The sequence below is a fragment of the Ranitomeya imitator genome, chromosome 4 (genome assembly GCF_032444005.1).
Source record: "Ranitomeya imitator isolate aRanImi1 chromosome 4, aRanImi1.pri, whole genome shotgun sequence".
Lineage (NCBI taxonomy): Eukaryota > Metazoa > Chordata > Amphibia > Anura > Dendrobatidae > Ranitomeya > Ranitomeya imitator.
The window spans coordinates 687,379,070-687,406,449 of record NC_091285.1 but is presented as its reverse complement, the minus strand read 5'-3'; the positions used below and the strand labels follow the sequence as shown (position 1 = coordinate 687,406,449).

General features: G+C 44.5%; 1 protein-coding gene across 1 annotated transcript in view; it reads right to left on the bottom strand.

Annotated features, from left to right (window-relative positions):
• Positions 1-21,716, bottom strand: part of LOC138674709 (extracellular calcium-sensing receptor-like) — a 49,105-nt gene extending 27,389 nt beyond the window's left edge. Inside the window, exons 1-2 of the mRNA XM_069762526.1 lie at positions 21,649-21,716; positions 12,039-12,257 (exon numbers count right to left, since the gene is read on the bottom strand). Coding sequence (XP_069618627.1) covers positions 12,039-12,257; positions 21,649-21,716 — 287 coding nt within the window. The remainder of the gene's footprint in view (positions 1-12,038; positions 12,258-21,648) is intronic.
• Positions 21,717-27,380: the final 5,664 nt, after the last annotated feature.

Genomic DNA, 27,380 nt, shown 5'->3' with positions numbered 1-27,380 from the left:
GGAAGCTATTTTAAAGTGCCTACAGCCTACTTTTGTTATGTTAGGCCTACTAAGCCTGTCTGCGGTCCCTCCTTCCAATAGTCCTTCACTGACCAGACCACTGCTGCCTGTGTACCCCTGGAACCTATTTTTAAGGGCCTACAGCCTACTTTTGTTATGTTAGGCCTACTAAGCCTGTCTGCGGTCCCTCCTTCCAATACTCCTCCACTGACCACACCACTGCTGCCCGTGTACCCCTGGAAGCTTTTTTAAAGTGCCTACAGCCAACTTTTGTTATGTTAGGCCTACTAAGCCTGTCTGCGGGCCCTCCTTCCAATACTCCTCCACTGACCACACCACTGCTGCCCGTGTACCCCTGGAACTTATTTTAAAGTGCCTACAGTCTACTTTTGTTATGTTAGGCCTACTAAGCCTGTCTGCGGTCCCTCCTTCCAATACTTCTCCACTGACCACACCACTGCTGCCCGTGTACCCCTGGAAGCTATTTTAAAGTGCCTACAGCCAACTTTTGTTATGGTAGGCCTACTAAGCCTGTCTGCGGTCCATCCTTCCAATAGTCCTCCACTGACCAGACCAATGCTGCCCGTGTACCCCTGGAACCTATTTTAAAGTGCCTACAGCCTACTTTTGTTATGTTAGGCCTACTAAGCCTGTCTGCGGTCCCTCCTTCCAATAGTCCTCCACTGACCAGACCAATGCTGTCCGTGTACCCCTGGAACCTATTTTAAATTGCAAAGAGCATCCTTTTTTTAATTGTAGGCGTACTAAGTCTGTCTGCGGTCCATAATTGAAATTGTCCTCCACTGACCAGAGCAATGCTGCCTGTGTACCCCTCTAACCTTTTTTAAACTGCATTGAGCCAAATTTTTTGTTGAAGGCCTACTGCCTGTGTCTGTCTGCGCCACTCAATACAGCTGTCCCCTGAAAAAAGCTTAGCGTCAATAGTCTGGTTTTCAGCCTATAGGAATTCGAAAACTGCATTGGGGCTACTACTTTGGTAGGGCCTACTAACGGTGTCTGCCGCTCCAAGGTGTTCTCCAGGTTGCCTCTCCATAGCTTCGATCTTCTAGCTCTCGTTCAGTAGTTGTTGAAACAACACTGCATTAGGCCTACAAGTTGGGTCTGGGTTGTAGAGACGGTGTCTGCCGCTCCAAGGTGTTCTCCAGGTTGCCTCTCTGTTGTGAATTCTGTGGCAGAGCTCCCTCCTGTGGTCACAAGTGGTACTTCGGCTGATTCTCTCTGTGAGCTTCAGTTGGTGGAGGAAAGTGGTACTGCGGCTTCTGAGTTTCCTACCTCAGGTGATGTGGTGAGGTCATTAGGTACTGCTCTACTTAACTCCACCTAATGCTTTGTTCCTGGCTTCCTGTCAATGTTCCAGTGTTGGACTTGTTTTTCCCTGGATCATTCCTGTGGCCTGCTGCTCTGCATAGCTAAGTTCTTCTTTGCTATTTGTTTGCTATTTTTTTCTGTCCAGCTTGTCTAATTGTTTTGCTGGAAGCTCTGGGACGCAAAGGGTGTACCTCCGTGCCGTTAGTTCGGTACGGAGGGTCTTTTTGCCCCCTTTGCGTGGTTTTCTTTAGGGTTTTGTGTAGACCGCAAAGTTATCTTTCCTATCCTCGCTGTGTTAAGAAAGTCGGGCCTCACTTTGCTGAATCTATTTCATCCCTACGTTTGTCTTTTCATCTTAACTCACAGTCATTATATGTGGGGGGCTGCCTTTTCCTTTGGGATATTTCTCTGAGGCAAGGTAGGCTTATTTTCCATCTTCAGGCTAGTTAGTTTCTCAGGCTGTGCCGAGTTGCATAGGCAGTGTTAGGCGCAATCCACGGCTGCCTCTAGTGTTGTTTGGAGAGGATTAGGGATTGCGGTCTGCAGAGTTCCCACGTCTCAGAGCTCGTTCTATGATTTTGGGTTATTGTCAGATCACTGTATGTGCTCTGATCGCTATGTTCATTGTGGTACTGAATTGCCTTTCATAACAGTACAGGAAGCCAAAAGTGCTAATGATTCTCAATAGAGAGAAAAAAGAAGTTCTGAGACCATTTTTTTTTCTTTGCACTGTGTTTTGCCTTTTTTTTCCCCTGGACGTTTGGGTGGTTCAGGACACAGGTGTAGCAATGGACATTAAAGGTCTGTCTTCATGTGTGGATCAGCTCACGGCAAGAGTTCAAAATATTCAAGATTTTGTGGTTCAGAATTCTTTGTTAGAGCCGAGAATTCCTATTCCAGATTTGTTTTTTGGAGATAGAACTAAATTTCTGAGTTTCAAAAATAATTGTAAACTATTTCTGGCTTTGAAACCTCGCTCCTCTGGTGACCCAGTTCAACAGGTTAGGATCGTCATTTCTTTTTTGCGTGGCGACCCTCAGGACTGGGCATTTTCTCTTGCGCCAGGAGATCCTGCATTAAGTAATATCGATACGTTTTTCCTGGCGCTCGGATTGCTGTACGATGAGCCTAATTCAGTGGATCAGGCAGAAAAAAATTTGCTGGCCCTTTGTCAGGCTCGGGATGAGATAGAGGTATATTGTCAGAAATTTAGAAAGTGGTCCGTGCTCACTCAATGGAATGAATCTGCGCTGGCAGCTATTTTCAGAAAGGGTCTCTCTGAAGCCCTTAAGGATGTCATGGTGGGATTTCCTATGCCTGCTGGTTTGAATGAGTCTATGTCTTTGGCCATTCAGATCGGTCGACGCTTGCGTGAGCGTAAATCTGTGCACCATTTGGCGGTATTACCTGAGCTTAAACCTGAGCCTATGCAGTGCGATAGGACTTTGACCAGAGTTGAACGGCAAGAACACAGACGTCTGAATGGGCTGTGTTTCTACTGTGGTGATTCCACTCATGCTATCTCTGATTGTCCTAAGCGCACTAAGCGGTTCGCTAGGTCCGCCACCATTAGTACGGTACAGTCAAAATTTCTTTTGTCCGTTACCTTGATCTGCTCTTTGTCATCGTATTCTGTCATGGCATTTGTGGATTCAGGCGCTGCCCTGAATTTGATGGACTTGGAATATGCTAAGCGTTGTGGGTTTTTCTTGGAGCCCTTGCAGTGTCCTATTCCATTGAGAGGAATTGATGCTACGCCTTTGGCCAAGAATAAGCCTCAATACTGGACCCAGCTGACCATGTGCATGGCTCCTGCACATCAGGAGGTTATTCGCTTTCTGGTGTTGCATAATCTGCATGATGTGGTCGTGTTGGGGTTGCCATGGCTACAAGCCCATAATCCAGTATTAGATTGGAAATCCATGTCGGTGTCCAGCTGGGGTTGTCAGGGGGTACATGGTGATGTTCCATTTCTGTCAATTTCGTCATCCACCCCTTCTGAGGTTCCAGAGTTCTTGTCTGATTACCGGGATGTATTTGATGAGCCCAAGTCCGATACCCTACCTCCGCATAGGGATTGTGATTGTGCTATCAATTTGATTCCTGGTAGTAAATTCCCAAAAGGTCGACTGTTTAATTTATCCGTGCCTGAGCACGCCGCTATGCTGAGTTATGTGAAGGAGTCCCTGGAGAAGGGGCATATTCGCCCGTCATCGTCACCATTAGGAGCAGGGTTCTTTTTTGTAGCCAAGAAGGATGGTTCGCTGAGACCTTGTATAGATTACCGCCTTCTAAATAAGATCACGGTTAAATTTCAGTACCCCTTGCCATTGTTATCTGATTTTTTTGCTCGGATTAAGGGGGCTAGTTGGTTCACCAAGATAGATCTTCGTGGTGCGTATAATCTGGTGCGAATCAGGCGAGGCGATGAATGGAAAACTGCATTTAATACGCCCGAGGGTCATTTTGAGTATCTAGTGATGCCATTCGGACTTGCCAATGCTCCATCAGTGTTTCAGTCTTTTATGCATGACATCTTCCGAGAGTACCTGGATAAATTCCTGATTGTGTACTTGGATGACATTTTGATCTTCTCGGATGATTGGGAGTCTCATGTGAAACAGGTCAGAACGGTTTTTCAGGTCCTGCGTGCTAATTCTTTGTTTGTGAAGGGATCAAAGTGTCTCTTTGGTGTGCAGAAGGTTTCATTTTTGGGGTTCATCTTTTCCCCTTCTACTATCGAGATGGATCCTGTTAAGGTCCAAGCCATCCATGATTGGACTCAGCCGACATCTCTGAAAAGTCTGCAAAAGTTCCTGGGCTTTGCTAATTTTTATCGTCGCTTCATCTGCAATTTTTCTAGTATTGCCAAACCATTGACCGATTTGACCAAGAAGGGTGCTGATGTGGTCAATTGGTCTTCTGCTGCTGTGGAGGCTTTTCAGGAGTTGAAGCGTCGTTTTTCTTCTGCCCCTGTGTTGTGTCAGCTGGATGTTTCTCTTCCGTTCCAGGTCGAGGTTGATGCTTCTGAGATTGGAGCAGGGGCTGTTTTGTCGCAGAGAGGTTCTGATTGCTCAGTGATGAAACCATGCGCTATTTTTTCCAGGAAGTTTTCGCCTGCTGAGCGAAATTATGATGTGGGCAACCGAGAGTTGCTGGCCATGAAGTGGGCATTCGAGGAGTGGCGTCATTGGCTTGAAGGAGCTAAGCATCGCGTGGTGGTATTGACTGATCATAAGAACTTGACTTATCTCGAGTCTGCTAAGCGGTTGAATCCTAGACAGGCTCGTTGGTCGCTGTTTTTTGCCCGTTTTGACTTTGTGATTTCGTACTTTCCGGGTTCTAAAAGTGTGAAGACGGATGCTCTGTCTAGGACTTTTGTGCCCGACTCTCCGGGTTTGTCTGAGCCGGCGGGTATCCTCAAGGAAGGAGTAATTGTGTCTGCCATCTCCCCTGATTTGCGGCGGGTGCTGCAAAAATTTCAGGCTAATAAACCTGATCGTTTTCCAGCGGAGAAACTGTTTGTCCCTGATAGGTGGACGAATAAAGTTATCTCTGAGGTTCATTGTTCGGTGTTGGCTGGTCATCCTGGAATATTTGGTACCAGAGAGTTAGTGGCTAGATCCTTTTGGTGGCCATCTCTGTCGCGGGATGTGCGTACTTTTGTGCAGTCCTGTGGGATTTGTGCTCGGGCTAAGCCCTGCTGTTCTCGTGCCAGTGGGTTGCTTTTGCCCTTGCCGGTCCCGAAGAGGCCTTGGACACATATCTCTATGGATTTTATTTCAGATCTTCCCGTTTCTCAAAAGATATCAGTCATTTGGGTGGTCTGTGATCGCTTTTCTAAGATGGTCCATCTGGTACCCTTGTCTAAATTGCCTTCCTCCTCTGATTTGGTGCCATTGTTCTTCCAGCATGTGGTTCATTTACATGGCATTCCAGAGAATATCGTTTCTGACAGAGGTTCCCAGTTTGTTTCGAGGTTTTGGCGAGCCTTTTGTGGTAGGATGGGCATTGACTTGTCTTTTTCCTCGGCTTTCCATCCTCAGACTAATGGCCAGACCGAACGAACCAATCAGACCTTGGAAACATATCTGAGATGCTTTGTTTCTGCTGATCAGGATGACTGGGTGTCCTTTTTGCCTTTGGCTGAGTTCGCCCTTAATAATCGCGCCAGCTCGGCTACCTTGGTTTCGCCGTTTTTCTGCAATTCTGGTTTCCATCCTCGTTTCTCTTCAGGACAGGTTGAGTCTTCGGACTGTCCTGGTGTGGATACTGTGGTGGACAGGTTGCAGCAGATTTGGACTCATGTAGTGGACAATTTGACCTTGTCCCAGGAGAAGGCTCAACGTTTCGCTAATCGCAGACGCCGTGTGGGTCCCCGACTTCGTGTTGGGGATCTGGTTTGGTTATCTTCTCGTCATATTCCTATGAAGGTGTCCTCTCCTAAGTTTAAACCTCGTTTCATTGGTCCGTATAGGATTTCTGAGGTTCTTAATCCTGTGTCTTTTCGTCTGACCCTTCCAGATTCTTTTTCCATACATAACGTATTCCATAGGTCATTGTTGCGGAGATACGTGGCACCTATGGTTCCATCTGTTGACCCTCCTGCCCCGGTTTTGGTGGAGGGGGAGTTGGAGTATATTGTGGAGAAGATTTTGGATTCTCGTGTTTCAAGACGGAAACTCCAGTATCTGGTTAAATGGAAGGGTTATGCTCAGGAAGATACTTCCTGGGTTTTTGCCTCTGATGTCCATGCTCCCGATCTTGTTCGTGCCTTTCATGTGGCTCATCCTGGTCGGCCTGGGGGCTCTGGTGAGGGTTCGGTGACCCCTCCTCAAGGGGGGGGTACTGTTGTGAATTCTGTGGCAGAGCTCCCTCCTGTGGTCACAAGTGGTACTTCGGCTGATTCTCTCTGTGAGCTTCAGTTGGTGGAGGAAAGTGGTACTGCGGCTTCTGAGTTTCCTACCTCAGGTGATGTGGTGAGGTCGTTAGGTACTGCTCTACTTAACTCCACCTAATGCTTTGTTCCTGGCTTCCTGTCAATGTTCCAGTGTTGGACTTGTTTTTCCCTGGATCATTCCTGTGGCCTGCTGCTCTGCATAGCTAAGTTCTTCTTTGCTATTTGTTTGCTATTTTTTCTGTCCAGCTTGTTTAATTGTTTTGCTGGAAGCTCTGGGACGCAAAGGGTGTACCTCCGTGCCGTTAGTTCGGTACGGAGGGTCTTTTTGCCCCCTTTGCGTGGTTTTCTTTAGGGTTTTGTGTAGACCGCAAAGTTATCTTTCCTATCCTCGCTGTGTTAAGAAAGTCGGGCCTCACTTTGCTGAATCTATTTCATCCCTACGTTTGTCTTTTCATCTTAACTCACAGTGATTATATGTGGGGGGCTGCCTTTTCCTTTGGGATATTTCTCTGAGGCAAGGTAGGCTTATTTTCCATCTTCAGGCTAGTTAGTTTCTCAGGCTGTGCCGAGTTGCATAGGCAGTGTTAGGCGCAATCCACGGCTGCCTCTAGTGTTGTTTGGAGAGGATTAGGGATTGCGGTCTGCAGAGTTCCCACGTCTCAGAGCTCGTTCTATGATTTTGGGTTATTGTCAGATCACTGTATGTGCTCTGATCGCTATGTTCATTGTGGTATTGAATTGCCTTTCATAACACCTCTCCATAGCTTCGATCTTCTAGCTCTCGTTCAGTAGTTGTTGAAAAAACACTGCATTAGGCCTACAAGTTGGGTCTGGATTGTAGAGATGGTGTCTTCCGCTCCAAGGTGTTCTCCAGGTTGCCTCTCCATAGCTTCGATCGTCTAGCTCTCGTTCAGTAGTTGTTGAAACAACACTGCATTAGGCCTACAAGTTGGGTCTGGATTGTAGAGACGGTGTCTTCCGCTCCAAGGTGTTCTCCAGGTTGCCTCTCCATAGCTTCGATCTTCTAGCTCTCATTCAGTAGTTGTTGAAACAACACTGCGTTAGGCCTACAAGTTGAGTCTGGGTTGTAGAGACGGTGTCTTCCGCTCCAAGGTGTTCTCCAGGTTGCCTCTCCATAGCTTCGATCTTCTAGCTCTCGTTCAGTAGTTGTTGAAACAACACTGCATTAGGCCTACAAGTTGGGTCTGGGATGTAGAGAAGGTGTCTTCCGCTCCAAGGTGTTCTCCAGGGTGCCTCTCCATAGCTTCGATCTTCTAGCTCTCGTTCAGTAGTTGTTGAAACAACTCTGCATTAGGCCTATAAGTTGGGTCTGGGTTGTAGAGACGGTGTCTTCCGCTCCAAGGTGTTCTCCAGGTTGCCTCTCCATAGCTTCGATCTTCTAGCTCTCGTTCAGTAGTTGTTGAAACAACACTGCATTAGGCCTACAAGTTGGGTCTGGGTTGTAGAGACGGTGTCTTCCGCTCCAAGGTGTTCTCCAGGTTGCCTCTCCATAGCTTCAATCTTCTAGCTCTCGTTAAGTAGTTGTTGAAACAACACTGCATTAGGCCTACAAGTTGGGTCTGAGTTGTAGAGACGGTGTCTGCCGCTCCAAGGTGTTCTCCAGGTTGCCTATCCATAGCTTTGATCTTCTAGCTCTCGTTAAGTAGTTGTTGAAACAACACAGCATTAGGCCTACAAGTTGGGTCTGGGTTGTAGAGACGGTGTCTTCTGCTCCAAGGTGTTCTCCAGGTTGCCTTTCCTGAGCTTTTATCTTCAGGCTCTTGTTAAATAGTTGTTAAATGGAACAACTGCATTTGGCCTACTAGTTGGGTTGGGGCCTACTAAAAGTGTCTGCCGCTCCTTGCTGTTCTCCTGGTTTCCTGTCCTGAAATTCCATTTTCAGGCCCTCGTTAAGTAGTTGTTAATGTCAGACTGCATTTGGCCTACTAGTTGGGTCAGGGCCTACTATCGGTGTCTGCCGCTCCTTGCTGTTCTCCTCCAATGAACAAAGCTGTGCCGCCTGTTTACTACTGTTGCCAATTTTGAACTGCATTTAGACTACTTACTGATTTGGGCCTACTCTCTGTGTCAGCCTCTCATTACAGTTGTCCTCCACTGCAATGCCCCCTGGTTAGTCCTGTTACCAATTTTGAACTGCATTTAGCCCACTTTATTCTTTGCGCCTATATCTGTGTTTCCTCCTCATCCTGCCCAATGCCCAGCCAGTGATAGATGAGTCTGCTGGTACATTGACCCATAACGCAACATTCCCCGTGCACGCTACACAGCAAGATTGTGACCCTGCTGAAAGTCAGGTTCCTCTTCCCGCATACCATACCACCTTACACGGGGACAAAGAGGAAGGTGCAGATGAAAGTGCAGGTTCCTTCATCAGGTGGGTGGAGGAATACTCGTTGGCGACGTCACTGGCACAGGGCCCCTCATAGTACGGAAAAGTGTCTCTGCCGGTGGGAGGCGCCCCCGCCGTGCAAACACACAGCCGTACTTTGAGGGGCCCTGTGCCAGTGCCAATGCCAACGAGTGGGCCCCCCCTGCTTGCTCAGGATCACAGCACTTGTAAAGTTGAAATACTTACCTCTCCCTGCTCCACTGCCGTGACGTGGTCCAGATTTCCTGGGCCCACTAAATACTTGAACCAGCCCTACCCCCCACAACTTTAGCCAAATGACCCCCAATTTCCAATGCCTTACTATTATTATAAGGTAAATTAAGATTGACAAGCTTCAGTAACAAGAGTGGATGTTTTTGCCATTAAAATGGGCACTGTACATGTTTTCCTGGCCTCCACTCACTGCCGACTATGCTCCCCCATTGACTTGCATTGGGTTTCGTGTTTCGGTCGGTCCCCGACTTTTCGCGATAATCGGCCGATTCCACTCGACTCGACTGTTGAGATAGTCGAGTTTTGCGAAACCCGACTCGACCCTAAAAAACTAAAAGTCTCTCAACTCTAGTGGTTACACATTGTAGTTGAGGCACAAAACTTAGTGGTTACACATCAGAGTTAGGGCACAGAGTTTGGTGGTTACACATGAGAGCTGAGTGGCAGAGGTTGACATTTACATATCAAACTTGAGCAGAACTTGGTGGTTACACATCATATTTGAGACAAAGAGCTTGGTGGTTACACATCATATTTGAGATAGCTCTTGGTGGTTACACATCATATTTGAGACAGATCTTGGTGGTTACACATCATATTTGAGACACAGAGCTTGGTGGTTACACATCACAGTTAGTCACAGAACTTGGTGGTGGTTACACATCATATTTGAGACACAGAGCTTGGTGGTTACACATCACAGTTAGTCACAGAACTTGGTGGTGGTTACACATCATAATTGAGACACAGCTTGATGGTTACACATCATATTTGAGACACAAAGCTTGATGGTTACACATCATATTTGAGACACAGAGCTTGGTGGTTACACATCACAGTTAGTCACAGAACTTGGTGGTGGTTACACATTGGAGTTATGGCACAGAGCTTTGGAGGTTACACATCAAAGCTGAGAGACAGAGGTTCACATATACAAATTAGAATTTAGGCAGCATTAGGCAGTTACAAATCAGAGTTAGGGCACAACGCTTTGTGGCTACACAACAGAGCTAAGGGAAAGAGGTTGACATTTTCACATCAGAATGTTGGCACAGATTGGCAGTTACACATTAGATCTGAGCATGAGCTTCATGGTTACACTTCAGAATTGGGCATAAAATAGTTACACATTAGAGTTAGGACACAGAGCTTCAAGGTTAGACATCTGAGTTGAGACATATACACATTAGAACTTAGGTAGAGGTTGGTGGTTACAGAACGGAGTTGAGGCACAATTATTTGCAGTTACCAGTAGTAACATGTTAAGTAAATAAGGCAGCACACTGCAGCACTAGAACATACAAACTTGAAATACGAAACTTGAACTGCATTACTGCACTAGAAATATGAAAAATGAGAGCATTTAGCGCATAAAAATTGACAATTTTATGTGTACCTGGTAGCCCCTTTACGGCATCTCTCTTATACCAGGTCCTACGCTTGCCTTACCTCGCTGAGAATGAACGTCTCCATCTGAATGGGCACATGTGAAACCTCTTCCTAGACTAAAATTCTCTCTCTCTGTGGAGGGGTAATGGACCTGCTGTAATTAAAACACCTGTGGCTAGGAGGCGGAGTGCACGATCAGAAGGCTAGAGAATACATTTCAAAAACCTGACCTGCACATCCAAACATAGACTCAGTGTGAACAGGTGCTGAACCTAGAGTCGCCAACTCGTATATAGTTAAGTAAATAAGGCAGCACACTGCAGCGCTAAAACATAAAAACTTGAAATATGAAACTTGAACTGCATTACTGCACTAGAAATATGAAAAATGAGAGCATTTAGCGCATAAAAATGGCCAATTTTATGTGTACCTGGTACCTTTACGGCATCTCTCTTATACCAGGTCCTACGCTTGCCTTACCTCGCTGAGAATGAATGTCTCCATCTGAATGGGCACATGTGAAACCTCTTCCTAGACTAAAATTCTCTCTCTCTGTGGAGGGGTACTGGACCTGCTGTAATTAAAACACCTGTGGCTAGGAGGCGGAGTGCACGATCAGAAGGCTAGAGAAAGCACCTGTTCACACTGAGTCTATGTTTGGATGTGCAGGTCAGGTTTTTGAAATGAAACCAGTAGTAACATGAACAGGCCATCTGATCCTGAGACATATTAAGCTACCACCATTTATAATCTGCTCCAACCTAGCATGGAGCCAATTTGAGTCAACACTAGTCATTTTTGGGCCTACGTCTATATGTGCATTTCAATCTTAAGGGCAAAGTATAGAAAATAAATATGGCTATGTATTGAAGAAGCACTTCCATCAAAATTTATATTCTCTTAATATATTGCAGTCATCCATGCACTTACAGTTGCTCATTTTACCCTTCTACCCAGCTAATTCTTCTCTTTTCCATTAGGTCTATGACATCATGTGATTAAAAACTGTCTAACTGAATCCCTCTAAGTTCTATGTAGAAACATGAAGTCTCATTTCCCTGCATGAGTCATCATTACAATTCTACCTCACTGCAAAGTCCCTGGCAAGGTGGAAGAGGGAGCAACTAGTTCAGGAGTTGACTCATGCAGAGAACTTAGAAGGATTCAGGTGGTCAGTTATTAAACATGTGATGCCATAGACCTAATGGAAAAGAGAAGAATTATCTTTATAGAAAGGCAAAATGAGCAATCATAAGTACGCAGTGCTATATAATATGGCGACAGCAATATATTTAGAGAATAAAATCTTTGATGGGAGTGTTTCTTAAACAGGGCATTGCTTTAAGAGTCCTTTGAGAAGAAGGACATGTCTTAGTTTGATCCATGTTGCTTGTAGAACTCACCAATGCAAGTCAATTGCATTATCAAAAATAAAATGGATGGCACATGGATGTCATTTGTCTACTGTCTATATTTTTCTGCCTAATGGATGGGAGAAGCTAAGGCATTTTCTACTTATATGGCAAAAATGATAGCAACAAGGATGTAAAGAGTCACACATGAACCAAAAATAGGTTCAACATGTAGAGAAAACACCAACTGTTTTTTGAGTTTAACAAAAAACGTAACTTGGCCTAGGGTAAAGACCTCCAGTTACTTGACTGGCTATCCATAGTTACAGGTTACCCTACAAAGGGACAAGGTGTTTCAATCCTCGTAGAGTAGTCCCCATTCACACAGTGACCTCAGCATTAAAATAAATGAAATTAAGCCAAGACTGGAAGACACAATATTTACCAGGCGCAGGTGTCTTGAGCGGGAGGCTCCGTGAATGTGATTGTTGGGGGTACAGAGCCTTTATGGAATGGGATTATTGCTCCTAGTAAGATATCTCCAGTCTCGAATATCAGTGAGAGGTTTGAAGCCCTCAACTTGCAGCTTCCATCTTTTCCATAAGAGACTGGGATGAGGTAGACGATGAGGTGCCAGAGAGATCTGTAAAGATGTGTTATTGTCCTAGTGAAATAAAAAACCAAAAAGAAAAAGTAATAGTGAAAAATTTACATAAACATAAGGATGTAGAAATCCCCCCTCAGTCCATAAGAATTGTCACCCATATGGTTTGACAGCATTAAGATTGAGTTCACTGATAGCAGTATAAGGACATGCTCATACGCTGCTTTTTTGCAGAGATTTTCCATTTTAGCAAAATGTTTAAAATTTTACAGCGCTTTTCCCAAAATCATAGGAGAAATGCAACCACATCGCAATGTGAGAACATGGCCTAAGGGTAGTTAGCACAGCATATATTACGGAGATTTAACAGCTTGTTTTGCAGCCTAATGATATTTCAAATGCTTTTTTGCAATTTTTCAAAACTATTAAATAAAAAATAGGCTAAAAGTGAATGAAAAAAAAAAACAGGTAAAAAAAATGCTGCACGTGTTGTTGAAGTTATTAAAGGGACTCTGTCACCTGAATTTGGCGGGACTGGTTTTGGGTCATATGGGTGGAGTTTTTGGGTGTTTGATTCACCCTTTCCTTACCCGCTGGCTGCATGCTGGCTGCAATATTGGATTGAAGTTCATTCTCTGTTCTCCATAGTACACGCCTTTGCAAAGCAATCTTGCCTTGTGCAGGCGTGTACTATAGAGGACAGAGAATGAACTTCAATCCAATATTGCAGCCAGCATGCTGCCAGCGGGTAAGGAAAGGGTGAATCAAACACCCGAAAACTCCGCCCATATGACCGAAAACCAGTCCCGCCAAATTCAGGTTACAGGTTCCCTTTAAAGCTACGTCCAGAGGTGGATTAGAGAAAAATGTGGAATACACAGGAAAGGCTTATCCTACATTTTACCAGATCTACTTCAGTCTAAGGTTCAAAAATTTCTTAAAAAGTGACACCTCAAACTACATAAAAATGGTGCAACATTTACTGTGCTCTATCTATTTGTGGATTTCTGGGAACATGAAAGATTTGGTTCTAGATATAGTAAATGACACATCAGTAGTAGAGAAGGATCTGGGCGTAGTGTGTGTTAATCATACAGTTGTAGTGGTGGACTTGGAAACAGCACAATGCCAATCTGCTGCTTAAAAAGCCATCAGAATATAAAGGTGGACATGGCCATTTTTTCAGTTTAGCTTGTCTTTGTTTTCCTATTCCCTCTTCATTTTGGATATGACCATAGTAAAGTGCATCTATACACTGATAACACCTTCAAGTAATATCTATGCAGCTTAAGATCAAGGTCAGGCAAGGTCAGAGGAATTAATGAAAGTTGAGATGTACAAAAAAAATGCAGCAAAGTACGAAAAGAGTACTGATTTTGAAAATCCGAGTGCCCGTATCCCCCGGTAATTGTCACACGCTATAAAAAATAATTATCTACATAGACAACTACAGATCACATTGAATCACAAAAAACACTTCATATTAAATCCTACCTCATCCTCTCTCTTGTGACTCTTCCTTTTATTACCACTGACATTTATACAGATGCACATCCCATTGGTATTTCCCAGTAGAGTAATTATGTGCCCTCCATCGGGTCCTGAGACTATTATCTGCCCTGAGTAGTCATTCCATGTGCTATACAAGATACACGTAAATCATCCATACAGCATGCTGAGCCACAGGGGGATGCAAGAGAACCGATGATATCAAAAGCTTCTTCTTTAGTATGTGAACCCTAGAACCCTAGCAAAATAGATTAAAACCAAGACGAAGTCTTAAGTAAAACTGAAAAAACCTAGATGTACAAAATTACAAGTTTCCAGCAATAAGTTGGTGCAACCCGGCCGAGGCCATATGTTCTGAGTAAAAAGTTTGCAAACCACAAAGGTTATGATTTTAGTGAAGCCTATTTTACTTTTAGGCTGAGCGGTTCCTCGGGTATTTCTCCTGGAAATGTTTGAATATGAGCACATCGTTTTGATGCAAAATTACGGTAATTCTTAAATATTACAAAAAAATTAAAATTCCCGAAAATCAAGATTTTTTTGTGATTCGCTTTGTGAAACTATAGAATAATGCCCATATGGCCACCTTTTTTCTGGATTATTTCGGGCCCTGCACAAACCTGCCATGGTGCGGTCATCTTTTTTGGTCTGGTATGGCCTTTTGTTTGATCCGGTGTGGTGTCCTCCTCTGGCTCATGGCCATGTCAAGGCCCCAGAGGTTACTGTTAATTGTAAGGTCGGACTCGCGATGTAATAATGTTAAGATGAGCATCTCAATCTAATGACATGAAGGAACCTCTGGATCCTGGACAAAGCCAAAGTCCTGGGCCAGAGTGGAGGCTGGAGATGCGGGTCACGACGGTGCAAGAAAATGGACCAGACAGCGGGTATCAAGGCTGCAGGGGACGTAAGGAATAAAGTATTGGTGAAAGAAAACAAAACAACTAATGCTCACCTATTTTATCACCTCCCTGCTCCCCACCCCATTTTCTTCTTTCCACCATTGCATGCTGCGTCTCTGGCCTCTTTATTGTAGGCTGGAACTTACAGCTGTATTTAGGCCTTGAAGGTCAATTCACATTCTAAGGTCACTCAGCAAGTTTTGACATCACTAAGTTACAACATTAAAACTGGCAGTAACCACCAAGATCTGGATGTGGCTAAAAGTCCTGGCCCATGGTGAAGATGCCAGAGAAGCAGCGTTCCATGCTGAAAAGAAAAGGACCAGATGGCAGGTAGAGAGGAGTGGGATGGCCAGAGAGGTCAGCGATGCGGTATGCATTCATTTTTTTTGTCTAGTGGCCCTATTCCAACATCCAACCCATACAACTTTGTTTATGATCAAATCTACACAAACCTGCACATTCAATTTGCACCAAATTAGTGATGAGTGAGCACTAAACTGCTCGGGTCGAGCAGATTGGAATACTCGGGTACCGAGCAGCGAGCCCAATGTAAGTCTATGGGAGACCCGTACATACATGCTAGCCACCTTAGGGAGAGACCCAAGTTGGGCTAAATGTGGGAGACCCGAGTATTTTTGCCGCGATCCACCCAGGGGTCTTTTTAAGGTCTAAAAACATCTGAAAATGATGGAAACACTGCTCAAATGACACAGGAACATCATGGGGATCGCCCCTGGAAGCATTCTTGACTCCTAGTTCACAGATTCATGCCATTTTTCCCGATGCAACAAAAAAACACACTAAAATGAAACCAAAATGGATTTTGCTGGGAAATATGTTAAGGTGCATCTTCCCAAACATTGCAATTCTTGTGACAGGACCCCTTGCCTCTGTCCCGATACGATGGGAGGGTCTGAGAAAACTGTCCCAGAACTTTGCCATTGTTCCCCTGTCTGAGCTGGATTGTACTTCTGTCTCTCTACCTTAGAATCCTTGGTTGTACAACAAACTGATGTCTGCTGCCAGCATTCTCACATGGGAATTTTCTAAGTAATTCCGTGACAATGGCCCTCTGGTACTGCAACATTTTAGTACACCTCTCTGCCTTTGGCAGAAGAGATTGAAAGTTCTCCTAGTAGCGTGGGTCTAGAAGTGTCACCAACCAGTAATGAGTGTCACTCAAAATTTTTATAATGCGAGGGTCACATGAAATGCAGCGCAACATAAAGTCAGCCATGTGTGCCAGACTGCTAACAGGCAAGACTTCCGTGTCCACACCAACAGGACGATTGACCATGCTGTCCTCCTCATCCTCATCCTCATCCTCCCTGTCCTCAGGCCATCCCTGCTGAACAGACGGTATGACAGCTGTGCTTATAGTACTGTCTATAGCGCATGAAAGTAGCTCCTGTCCTTCCTCCTCCTCCTCCTCATTGCCTACCAATCCACGTTGGGAAGACATGAGGCTGGGCTGAGTGTAATCCCCCTGTATGTTTCCTTGATCTATGTCCTCGTGCTCTGCCTGCAATGCATCCTCTTTAATTGTGAGCAGAGAGGTTTTCAGAATGCTGAGATGTGGGATGGTGATGCTAATTATGGCGTCATCGCCGTTCACCATCTTGGTGCAGTCCTCAAAGTTTTGTAGGATGGTACATATGTCTGACATCCATGTCCACTCCTGAGGTCTTATGTGTGGAGTCTGAACTGAATATCAACGGCCTTGTTGATGTTGGTAATCAACAACAGCCTCTTCTGCACACAAATCCTTTCCAACATATGCAGCGTAGAGTTCCAGCGTGTGGGGACATCACTCTCCAGTCGGTGAGCCGTAAGCTGCAAACGCTATTGAAGCACGGCAAGGGTGTTTGAAGCTATAGCTGACTTTCTACAATGGGCAGACAGAGGGCATACTTTCACTAGCAGATCCGGAAGCTCCGGGTATGTTTTCAGAAAACGCTGAACCAAGAGCACATGGGCCAAGCAAGGTACGTGTGTGAGCTCACCTTAACTCAGAGCCGCCACCAGATTCCGGCCATTGTCACACACCATGCCTGGCTGTAGATTCAGCAGTGTCTTTCAAATATCTGGCTGCTCTTTCAGCGCTGTCCACAACTCTTCTGCATTGTGCGGTTTGTCACCTATGCAAATCAGCTTCAGCACAGCCTGTTGCTGCTTGGCTGATGCAGTGCTGCAGTTCTTCCAGCTTCTGGCTGTTGTGTTGATTTCAGAGATGGAGGCTGAAGAGGAGGAGGAGGAGGTGCAGTATCTGTAGACTGTGGGGGCAACACTGATTGATGTAGGGCCCGCAATCCACGACATTGGGAGGATGTGTTCCATCCCAAGGTCCGACTGGGTCCCGGCTTCCACTATGTTAACCCAGTGTGCCATCAGTGAGATATATTCCTCCTTGACCACAAGCACTTGTCCACGTGTCTGTGGTTCGGTGCACTTTCCCACTTACAGCATTGTTGAGGGCACAGGTAATGTTGTGGGACACATGCTGATATAATGCCGGTACGGCACACCGGGAGAAATAGTGGCGACTGGGGACCGAGTACCTTGGGACGGCCGGTGCCATCAGGTTGTGGAAAGCTTCCATCTCAATGAGCCTACAAGGCAACATTTTGAGCGCAAGCAGAAGAGAAATGTTAGAATTTAGGACTGTGGCCGGTGGGGCGTTGGCTGGGTATTTCCACTTGCGTTCCAATGACTGGGGTATAGACAACTGAAGGCTGTGCTGGGACAAGGACATGGACGGGCTTGATGATGGTGCTGCTTGACTGTGGACAACAACAGGTGCAGGGCGAGAGGCATCTTCACATGCATGGTGAACTGGGGATTGGTGTCTATGCAAAACACTGGAAGAAGCAGTGGTGTCCCCTGCAGACAGTGTTCCTGGAGCCTGGGGTTCAACCCACAAAGTCGGGTGCTTTGCTGTCATGTGCCTGATCATGCTGGTGATGATCAGGCTGGTAGTTTTGCTACCCCTGCTTATGCGGGCATGGCAGGCAAAGATTCACATCTAGTCACATGCGTAGATAATTTAATATACTCATCTGCCTTCTGCTGGTCACCATCTAGAGACCTGGTGCAGTGCTGAGTTTCAATGGCCCATTACATCGGTTTTTATGCTTACAACCGCATCAATCCCTCTGGGTCCATCGTACTGTAAAGTGCCTCCCAACGCGTTTCATATAACTCATAATCATCAGGGGATTGTGATGGGCCATTGAAACTCAGCACTGCACCAGGTCTCTAGATGGTGACCAGCAGAAGGCAGATGAGTATATTTGATTATCTACGCATGTGACTAGATGTGAATCTTTGCCTGTAATACTTCTAGTATTTGGATGGCTACAGGGTCACTGCGGGTTTTTTTGAGCATTAAATAGGAATACACCGCCTGGTAGGGGTACATCTACACTGCAATAGCAGTTACATAGAGACTTTAAAACTACAAGGTATATAGTCTGCTGGGGCGTAATTCTGCCACATCATAACAGTTTAGGTCTAGAACCGTGAGATCTAGAGGTTTACGGATTCACAGTTTCTGGCCTGTTTCTGTTCAAGATACTAGTTTATCTACTCCTACACTAGACATTATCTTGTCGTGCGGTGACACGCTTATGCGGTTTTATATGTGTCTTCATGTTGTACGTTTGCACCTTGCACTTTTGTTAGCACTATATGTGTGCACTTTTTTAATTGGCAAGAAATAAAAGTTATATTTTAGCTATATATAGGAACCTGCTTTTTTCCATTTTGGTCTTTGTGGTTCTCTTGGATATTTTGAGTCTAGCTTTTTTCTGTATGTTAAATTTGTCAAAAAAGAAAAAATTAGTACAACAAGGCTAGCAGACATAACTATGAAACTTATGCCTGCGAAGCTACAATTTTTCTACCACAGACAGGGCAGTATTTAGAGTTTATGCTGCCCTAGGCACTTTTAGTGCTGCCTCCCCCTTTGGTGAGTATGACACTATCGGGAGTGACTTTGCCTTTTGCAGCAGATCGGCAGTTTTTCTGCATCTGCCACGTAACGGATCACTTACGGCAACACTGCGTTTGGCCTCATTCATTCCCTATGGGATTTGTGACACTTGCTGTGATCTGGCAAATTCGGTATCATACATTCCAACTTTTGAAGAAAGGAAAGAGGTATAAAGTTTGCGGCGTGCGTAGTGCGCTGCGGCAAATTTTAGGCCACGCCTCTGACCACACCCATTTCACAACTAGTCACACCCATATCCACGTCCCAACCACACCCATTTAGCACTGCTGATCACACTGTTGCATATACAATAATTATAACCAAAAACAAAGGGAGGGGGCGGAAGGGAGAGGGGATGGGCGCTTGACTCCGGACTTTATTAAAAAAACAAAAAAAAAACCTTGCTCAAGTGTGCCCCCCCCTGCATCCTGCCGCCCTAGGCACGTGCCCTCAAGTGCCTAGTGGCAAATACGGCCCTGACCACAGATACAACAGGCCTCAGCCTGATATAACAGACTGTATTACATTTTTTGGCAGTTTTGGAGAATTTTTTTTATAAAAGAGTGGAACAAGGCTAGCAGACAGAACTATTCTACGTATGCCTGTGAAAATACGATTTTTCAAAAACAGATAACCAGGACTCAGCCTGACATAACAGACTGTATTAATGTGTTTTTTGCTTCTTGGTGAATTTAAGCAAAAAACAATTGACCAAGGCTAGCACACGGAACTATGCTATGTATGCCTGCGGAAATACGATTTTTCAAAAACAGAAACACCAGCCCTCAGCCTGACATAACAAGACTGTATAAAAAAATTTTTTTGCTTTTGGGTGAATTTAAAAAAAAAAGAAAAGAAAAAAGAGTAGAACAAGGCTGGCACACATAAGTATGCTACGTATGCCTGCAAAACTATGATTTTTAAACAGATACACCAGGCCTCAGTCTGACATAACAGACTGTATAAGTTTTTGGGGGAGTTTTGGTGAATTTAAAAAAAAAAAAATTAAAACTGCAGCTAGGTATATAGTAAATAAGCAGCAGCAGCAGACAGTTATGGAGCTTTGGGAGGGATGCAGTGGGAGCTATATACACACATACAGTGACTGCAGGCCTTGCCCTGATGTGGATATGCTGTGCCCTGCCTACCTAGCGCTGCAATCTCGGGGCTCACGAATTAGCCCTAAAACGTACTGTTGGTTTCTCAGGAGTCGTGGATGTAAGAGTTGCAGATCTACACTATTAAAGGCACGATTCTGACCCTATTTCGGCAGCAGCTCTCCCTACACTCGCTGAATCCGGAGCTGAATACGGAGAGTAGGGCGGCCCCAGGTCTCTTATACTCGTGATGATGCTGTGCGGCAAAGCCATTCACTGCACGACCACAACAAAGATGGCTGCTGCATTTCATGGCCTGGCAGACAATCCCTGCAGTGAAATTCGGTCTCTAAAGTCCGCCAAAAACGCTGGGTGGAGACCTCCGTTCCCACGGAGTAATCCCGGAAATGCTTGATGCTCGCCGAGTACACCGAGCATAGTGATACTCGGGTGAGTAACGAGTAGTGGTGAGCACGTTCGCTCATCACTACACCAAATAAATAAAGTAAGGGACCAGAGTTGAAAAATACTTTGTAGCATCTAGTGTCTTTTAAAGGCCTGATACATAGGCCTCAAACAAATTCTTCTGTTATTAACGTCATACAGTAGGGGACCTGACTTGAAAAATACTTTGTAGCATCTAGTGTGTTATAGAGGCCTGATTCATAGGCCCCAAACAAATTCTCCTATTATTAATGTCATTCAGTAAGGAACCTGACTTGAAAAATAGTTTGTAGCATCTAGTGTGTTATAGATGCTTGATCCTTTGTCCAAAAATAAAATATTTTTGCTGTGGCTAACACAATACAGCACGCAATATTTCAACTTTGAATTTACTGTCGCTGAAATTCAGCCGTTTGCAGAGGTGGTGCAGAGTTTAAAATCTAATTTTTGGTTGTTAATACTGTGCTCCTACCACAACTGAGCAACATGACTGGGAAAAAGCAAGGGGAATAAGGCTTGGTGTTCAAGGTGTATGTGGGGTAGGTGGTAATGTTTTGCAAGCACTAGTGAAGCAATGTCACATCCTATGCAAAGACAACTGACAACTTATGTTACTGGACAGGCTACACCACTACCTTTCTTTGGCAGGTGCACAGCAGTACGCCTTGTTGATGAGGCCCAGAAAGAGCATGTACTCGAGTGGATGGCAAGTGCTGCTTCAAGTAGCCTCTCCTCCTCTTCCTCCACCTCACCATCAATCCCAGTACAGTCCACAGATGTGGCACCCAAATTCCCCTTGTGTCCCAACTATCCAAACGTTCAACTGACTGTATGGAACCACAGATGGATGAGTCTGAAGACGTGTTCACACATTCTATGCCATGTTTTTTAGAAGTGTATGCAAAAGCTTCACATAGTCAAGAGGAGGAAATCTGCACTGATGCCCCAAATATTTTTAGCCTGGATGCAGGGCAGGAAGAAGTACAGTCCGAACAGCATCCTAACCCTCGTCATCAGACATTAACCCCTGGTGAGAGGTGATCCTGATGAGACTCAGATATCTCAGGCTCACGCGGACTGTACTGTGCTATCAGGGCAGGAAGAGGAGGAGGGTGACTCCAATGGCCAGGAATGTGATAACACTGAGGATGATGATGATGATGTGTTAGATCCCAGTTGGCGTGAACATAGAGGCACACAGCTGAGTATGCCATCTGAGGAGGAAGACGAGGAGGTTACATTGCGTCATCCATTGCAGACACGTTGTGATGCAGCCACGACGAGCAATGCATCCTTAGCCACAACTGTGCCTCTGACCAGCATCCTCTGAGGATCTGCAGCTTGCAGGGGTGGCAGGTCTTGCCTAGCCTGGGCCTTTTTTGACACTGCAAAGGATGATCCAACTCACGTAATCTGCCAAATTTGCAAAAAAAACTCAAACGAGGTAAAAAGTGCAATAATTTGACTACAACATGTATGAAACTTCACATGCGCAATCAACATACTTTACTATGGGAATCCCACTGCGCAACAATGCGGACCAGCGGACATCAAATACCATCAGCCGCCCCATCAATCGCATCTGCTGCTTCTTCCTCCTCCTCTATTACCGTGACAACTCTTGAGACGCAGGTCTTTGACAGTAGAACCTCGGATTCTTTACCTGATCGAGTCACGCTGACTGTGAGGCCGCCCCTTCAGCTGTAATGGACATGCCTGATGTTTTTGACCAATCTCAGAGAATGATCACACCACAAGTTTTTCAATCCACAGTAACAACTCCGCTTGCACCTCTATTACGGTCCAGCAGTTTGTCCGGTTCAGAGTACTGAGCCTTCTCACAGCACTGCAGCCAGCCCACAGTTCCACAGTTGTGGTCATGGAAAAGATTGTCTCCTCCTACGCATGACAAAGCTAAGAGATTGTACTCCACCTTCTCCAATTTGTTGGCCACGGAAATGCTGCCTTTCTGCCTGGTGGATACTGACAGTCTCCAAAAGCTGATGGCCATCACAGTCCACCAGTACCAATTACCCAGTTGCCATTACTTTTCTAAGAAAGCTGTGCCTGCACTACACCAGCATGTCGCAGACAACATCACCCGTTCCTTGACAAAATCTCTGTCTGCCAGACTGCATTTCACCACAGACACTTGGATGAGTAAGCATGGCAAAGGGCATTACATCTCGTTGACTGGGCACTGGGTGAATCTGGTTGCTGTGGGGACAGGTGCTGCTCCACAAGTCTTGGAATCTCCAAGGCTTGCCAGCCAAACTTCTACATTTAACACTTCTTCTACTGCTTCTGCCTCCACTATCTCTTTGAGGGCCCCCACCTGCACCATCAACCCCTGTCTTCACGAGACATGCGTTCCAACAGCACATAGCGAGCCCCTATCACCTCACCGCAATCAGGCAGTCTTAAAATTGATATGCCTTGGAAATCGCAATCATACACCTGAAGAGTTGTGGACAGCTCTCCAGGCTGAGTTTGATCAATGGCTGTCTCCGCTGAACCTGCATCCAGGAAAGGCTGTGTTCGATAACGGTACGAACCTGTTGTCGGCCATGCGGCGAGGCAAGCTCACACACAAGCCTTGCATGTCGCACACAAGCCTTGCCTAGTATGGTGAAATTGATGCCACTTTGGTGTTGTCTGGCAATAATTTTTGGAAACGCTAACTATTTCTATTCTCGTGAAAGCTATTCCACTTTGGTGCTATCAGGCCCTTATTTTTTAAATGTGAACACTCCTGGTTGGGTGTCCATCTGCTGTATTGGGTGTAGCGAAATACCTGTCAGTCCCTATTCTACTATTTCTACTGTGGTGAAAGTGATGCCACTTTCATGATGTCTGCCAATAATTTTTGAAATTGTGAACACTCATGGTTGAAGTGTCCATCAGCTGGATTGGATGTAGAGAAAGAACTGTTGGTCCCTATTAGACTATTTCTACTGTGGTGAAATTGATGCCACTTCTGTGGTGTAAGGCCCACATTTCTTTATATGTCAACACTCCTAGTAGGGTGTCCATCTACTGTATTGGGTCTAGTGAAAGACATGTCAGTCCCTATTCTATTATCTCTACTGTGGGGATAGTGACACCACTTTGGTAGTGTCTGCCAATTATTTTTGGAAAAGTGAACACTCCTGGTTGGGTCTCCTTCATGTGTGTTGCCTGTAGCAGTAGACCTCCGAGACCAATGAGGCCTCTACTTCCTTGGAGTCAACTACTGGTGTTAATATCCTTAAATGTTTCTGACAATAGTAATCTACAAAACTGATATTTGTGCCACTTGAGTGTGGCTCAGCATGAAAACAGGTAGAGGTGTTACATGTAGTGTCAGGGCTCCCCGCAAAGGGGCCCTACACTGATCCCTCACCCACCTCGTCTTACTGTGAGGTTCAATGGAAAGCTTTAAATGCTATCTGAGACCCCGATACTTCATGCCTGTCTGATTGCTGCAGCTCCATGCAGCAATTTGTACTATGGGTGAATTGAGGCCACTTTCCAGGTGTCTGTCCCTCATTTGATGTTCTTGGGAGCATTTGGGGCCATTATAAGGTGTTGTGCATGCGTTTGTTTTTGCCTCCCATTGATGTGAATGATAGGGTTGAGCGAAACGGGTCGTTCATTTTCAAAAGTCGCCGACTTTTGGCAAAGTCGGGTTTCATGAAACCCGATCCGACCCCTGTGTGGGGTCGGCCATGCGGTACGCGACTTTCGCGCCAAAGTCGCGTTTCAATGACGCGAAAAGCGCCATTTCTCAGCCAATGAAGGTAAACGCAGAGTGTGGGCAGCGTGATGACATAGGTCCTGGTCCCCACCATCTTAGAGAAGGGCATTGCAGTGATTGGCTTGCTGTCTGCGGCGTCACAGGGGCTATAAAGGGGAGTTCCCGCCGACCGCCATGTTACTGCTGCTGATCTGAGCTTAGGGAGAGGTTGCTGCCGCTTCGTCAGAAGCAGGGATAGCGTTAGGCAGGGTCCATTAACCACCAAACCGCTTGTGCTGTAGCGATTTCCACTGCCCAACACCACCTTCGGTGTGCAGGGACAGTGGAAGCTACATTTTTTTTTTCCCCCCTCAGCGCTGTAGCTCATTGGGCTGCCCTAGAAGGCTCCCTGATAGCTGCATTGCTGTGTGTACGCCGCTGTGCAAACCAACTGCTTTTTTCAAAGCACAAATCCTCTTGTTCCTTCCTTTCTGCACAGCTATCTTTTTGGTTTGTACACACTTTTTATTTAATTTGTGCATCAGTCCACTCCTTATTGCTGCCTGCCATACCTGGCTGAGATTACTGCAGGGAGATAGTAATTGAAGGACACTCCCTGTTTTTTTTTTTTTTTTTTGTGGGAGATTAAGATTGACATTTCTGCTAGAGTGCCATCCCTGTCTGTGTCATCTCTCACTCAGTGGGCCATAGAAAGCCTATTTATTTTTTTGCTTGATTTGGGTTATAAAATCTACCTGAAAAAATCACTACATCAATCAGTGGGAGAAAAATATTGGCCTCAGGGCTTGTGTGCCACTCCTGACTCCTGTGTGCATCATCACTCACTCAGTGGGCCATAGAAAGCCCATTTTTTTTTTTTTTTTGCTTTATTTGGGTTCTAAATTCTACCTGAAAAAATCAATAAATCAATCAGTGGGAGATTAATATTGGCCTTTGGGCTTGTGTGCCAGTCCTAAGCGTGCCATCTCTCTCTCTCAGATAGTGGGCCATAGAAAGCCTATTTATTTTATTTTTTTTTTATTGGGTTTATAAATTTTCCCTGGAAAAAAAAAAAAAAAGTGGGAGATTAATATTGGCCTCTGGGCTTGTGTGCCAGTCCTGAGCGTGCCATCTCTCTCACGAATAGTGGGCCATAGAAAGCCTATTTATTTATTTTTTTTTGGTTTTATAAATTCTCCCTTTAAAAAAAAAGGGAGATTAATATTGGCCTTTGGGCTTGTGTGCCAGTCCTAAGCGTGCCGTCTCTCTCTGTCTCTCAGATAGTGGGCCATAGAAAGTCTATTTATTATTTTTTTTATTGGGTTTATAAATTTTCCCTGGAACAAAAAAAAAAAAGTGGGAGATAAATATTGGCCTCTGGGCTTGTGTGCCACTCCTGACTCCTGTGTGCGTCATCTCTCACTCAGTGGGCCATAGAAAGCCTTTTTTTGTTTTATTTGTTTTCTAAATTCTCCCTGAAAAAATCATTTTATTTTCTTTGGTTTCTAAATTCTTCCTGAAAAAATCATTTTATTCTATTTTTTTTTTTCCTAAAGTCTCCCTGAAAAAACAAAAAAACAAAAACAAATCAGTGGGAGATTAATATTGCCCTTTCTGCTTGTGTGCCAGTCTTGACTCCTGGGTGTGCCATCTCTCTCTCTCTCTCCAATTGTGGGCCATAGAAAGCCTATTATTTTTTTAGCTTGATTTGGGTTCCAAAATCTACCTGAAAAAATCACTACATCAATCAGTGGGAGATAAATATTGGCCTCTGGGCTTGTGTGCCACTCCTGACTCCTGTGTGCGTCATCTCTCACTCAGTGGGCCATAGAAAGCCTTTTTTTGTTTTATTTGTTTTCTAAATTCTCCCTGAAAAAATCATTTTATTTTATTTGGTTTCTAAATTCTTCCTGAAAAAATCATTTTATTCTATTTTTTTTTTCCTAAAGTCTCCCTGAAAAAAAAAACAAAAAAAAACAAATCAGTGGGAGATTAATATTGCCCTTTCTGCTTGTGTGCCAGTCTTGACTCCTGGGTGTGCCATCTCTCTCTCTCTCTCCAATTGTTGGCCATAGAAAGCCTATTATTTTTTTAGCTTGATTTGGGTTCCAAAATCTACCTGAAAAAATCACTACATCAATCAGTGGGAGATAAATATTGGCCTCTGGGCTTGTGTGCCACTCCTGACTCCTGTGTGCATCATCTCTCACTCAGTGGGCCATAGAAAGCCTTTTTTTGTTTTATTTGTTTTCTAAATTCTCCCTGAAAAAATCATTTTATTTTATTTGGTTTCTAAATTTTTCCTGAAAAAATCATTTTATTCTATTTTTTTTTTCCTAAAGTCTCCCTGAAAAAAAAAAACAAAAACAAATCAGTGGGAGATTAATATTGCCCTTTCTGCTTGTGTGCCAGTCTTGACTCCTGGGTGTGCCATCTCTCTCTCTCTCTCCAATTGTGGGCCATAGAAAGCCTATTATTTTTTTTAGCTTGATTTGGGTTCCAAAATCTACCTGAAAAAATCACTACATCAATCAGTGGGAGATAAATATTGGCCTCTGGGCTTGTGTGCCACTCCTGACTCCTGTGTGCGTCATCTCTCACTCAGTGGGCCATAGAAAGCCTTTTTTTGTTTTATTTGTTTTCTAAATTCTCCCTGAAAAAATCATTTTATTTTCTTTGGTTTCTAAATTCTTCCTGAAAAAATCATTTTATTCTATTTTTTTTTTCCTAAAGTCTCCCTGAAAAAAAAACAAAAAAAAAAAATCAGTGGGAGATTAATATTGCCCTTTCTGCTTGTGTGCCAGTCTTGACTCCTGGGTGTGCCATCTCTCTCAATCTCTCTCCAATTGTGGGCCATAGAAAGCCTATTATTTTTTTAGCTTGATTTGGGTTCCAAAATCTACCTGAAAAAATCACTACATCAATCAGTGGGAGATAAATATTGGCCTCTGGGCTTGTGTGCCACTCCTGACTCCTGTGTGCGTCATCTCTCACTCAGTGGGCCATAGAAAGCCTTTTTTTGTTTTATTTGTTTTCTAAATTCTCCCTGAAAAAATCATTTTATTTTCTTTGGTTTCTAAATTCTTCCTGAAAAAATCATTTTATTCTATTTTTTTTTTTCCTAAAGTCTCCCTGAAAAAAAAACAAAAAAAAAAACAAATCAGTGGGAGATTAATATTGCCCTTTCTGCTTGTGTGCCAGTCTTGACTCCTGGGTGTGCCATCTCTCTCTCTCTCTCCAATTGTGGGCCATAGAAAGCCTATTATTTTTTTAGCTTGATTTGGGTTCCAAAATCTACCTGAAAAAATCACTACATCAATCAGTGGGAGATAAATATTGGCCTCTGGGCTTGTGTGCCACTCCTGACTCCTGTGTGCGTCATCTCTCACTCAGTGGGCCATAGAAAGCCTTTTTTTGTTTTATTTGTTTTCTAAATTCTCCCTGAAAAAATTATTTTATTTTATTTGGTTTCTAAATTCTTCCTGAAAAAATCATTTTATTCTATTTTTTTTTTTCCTAAAG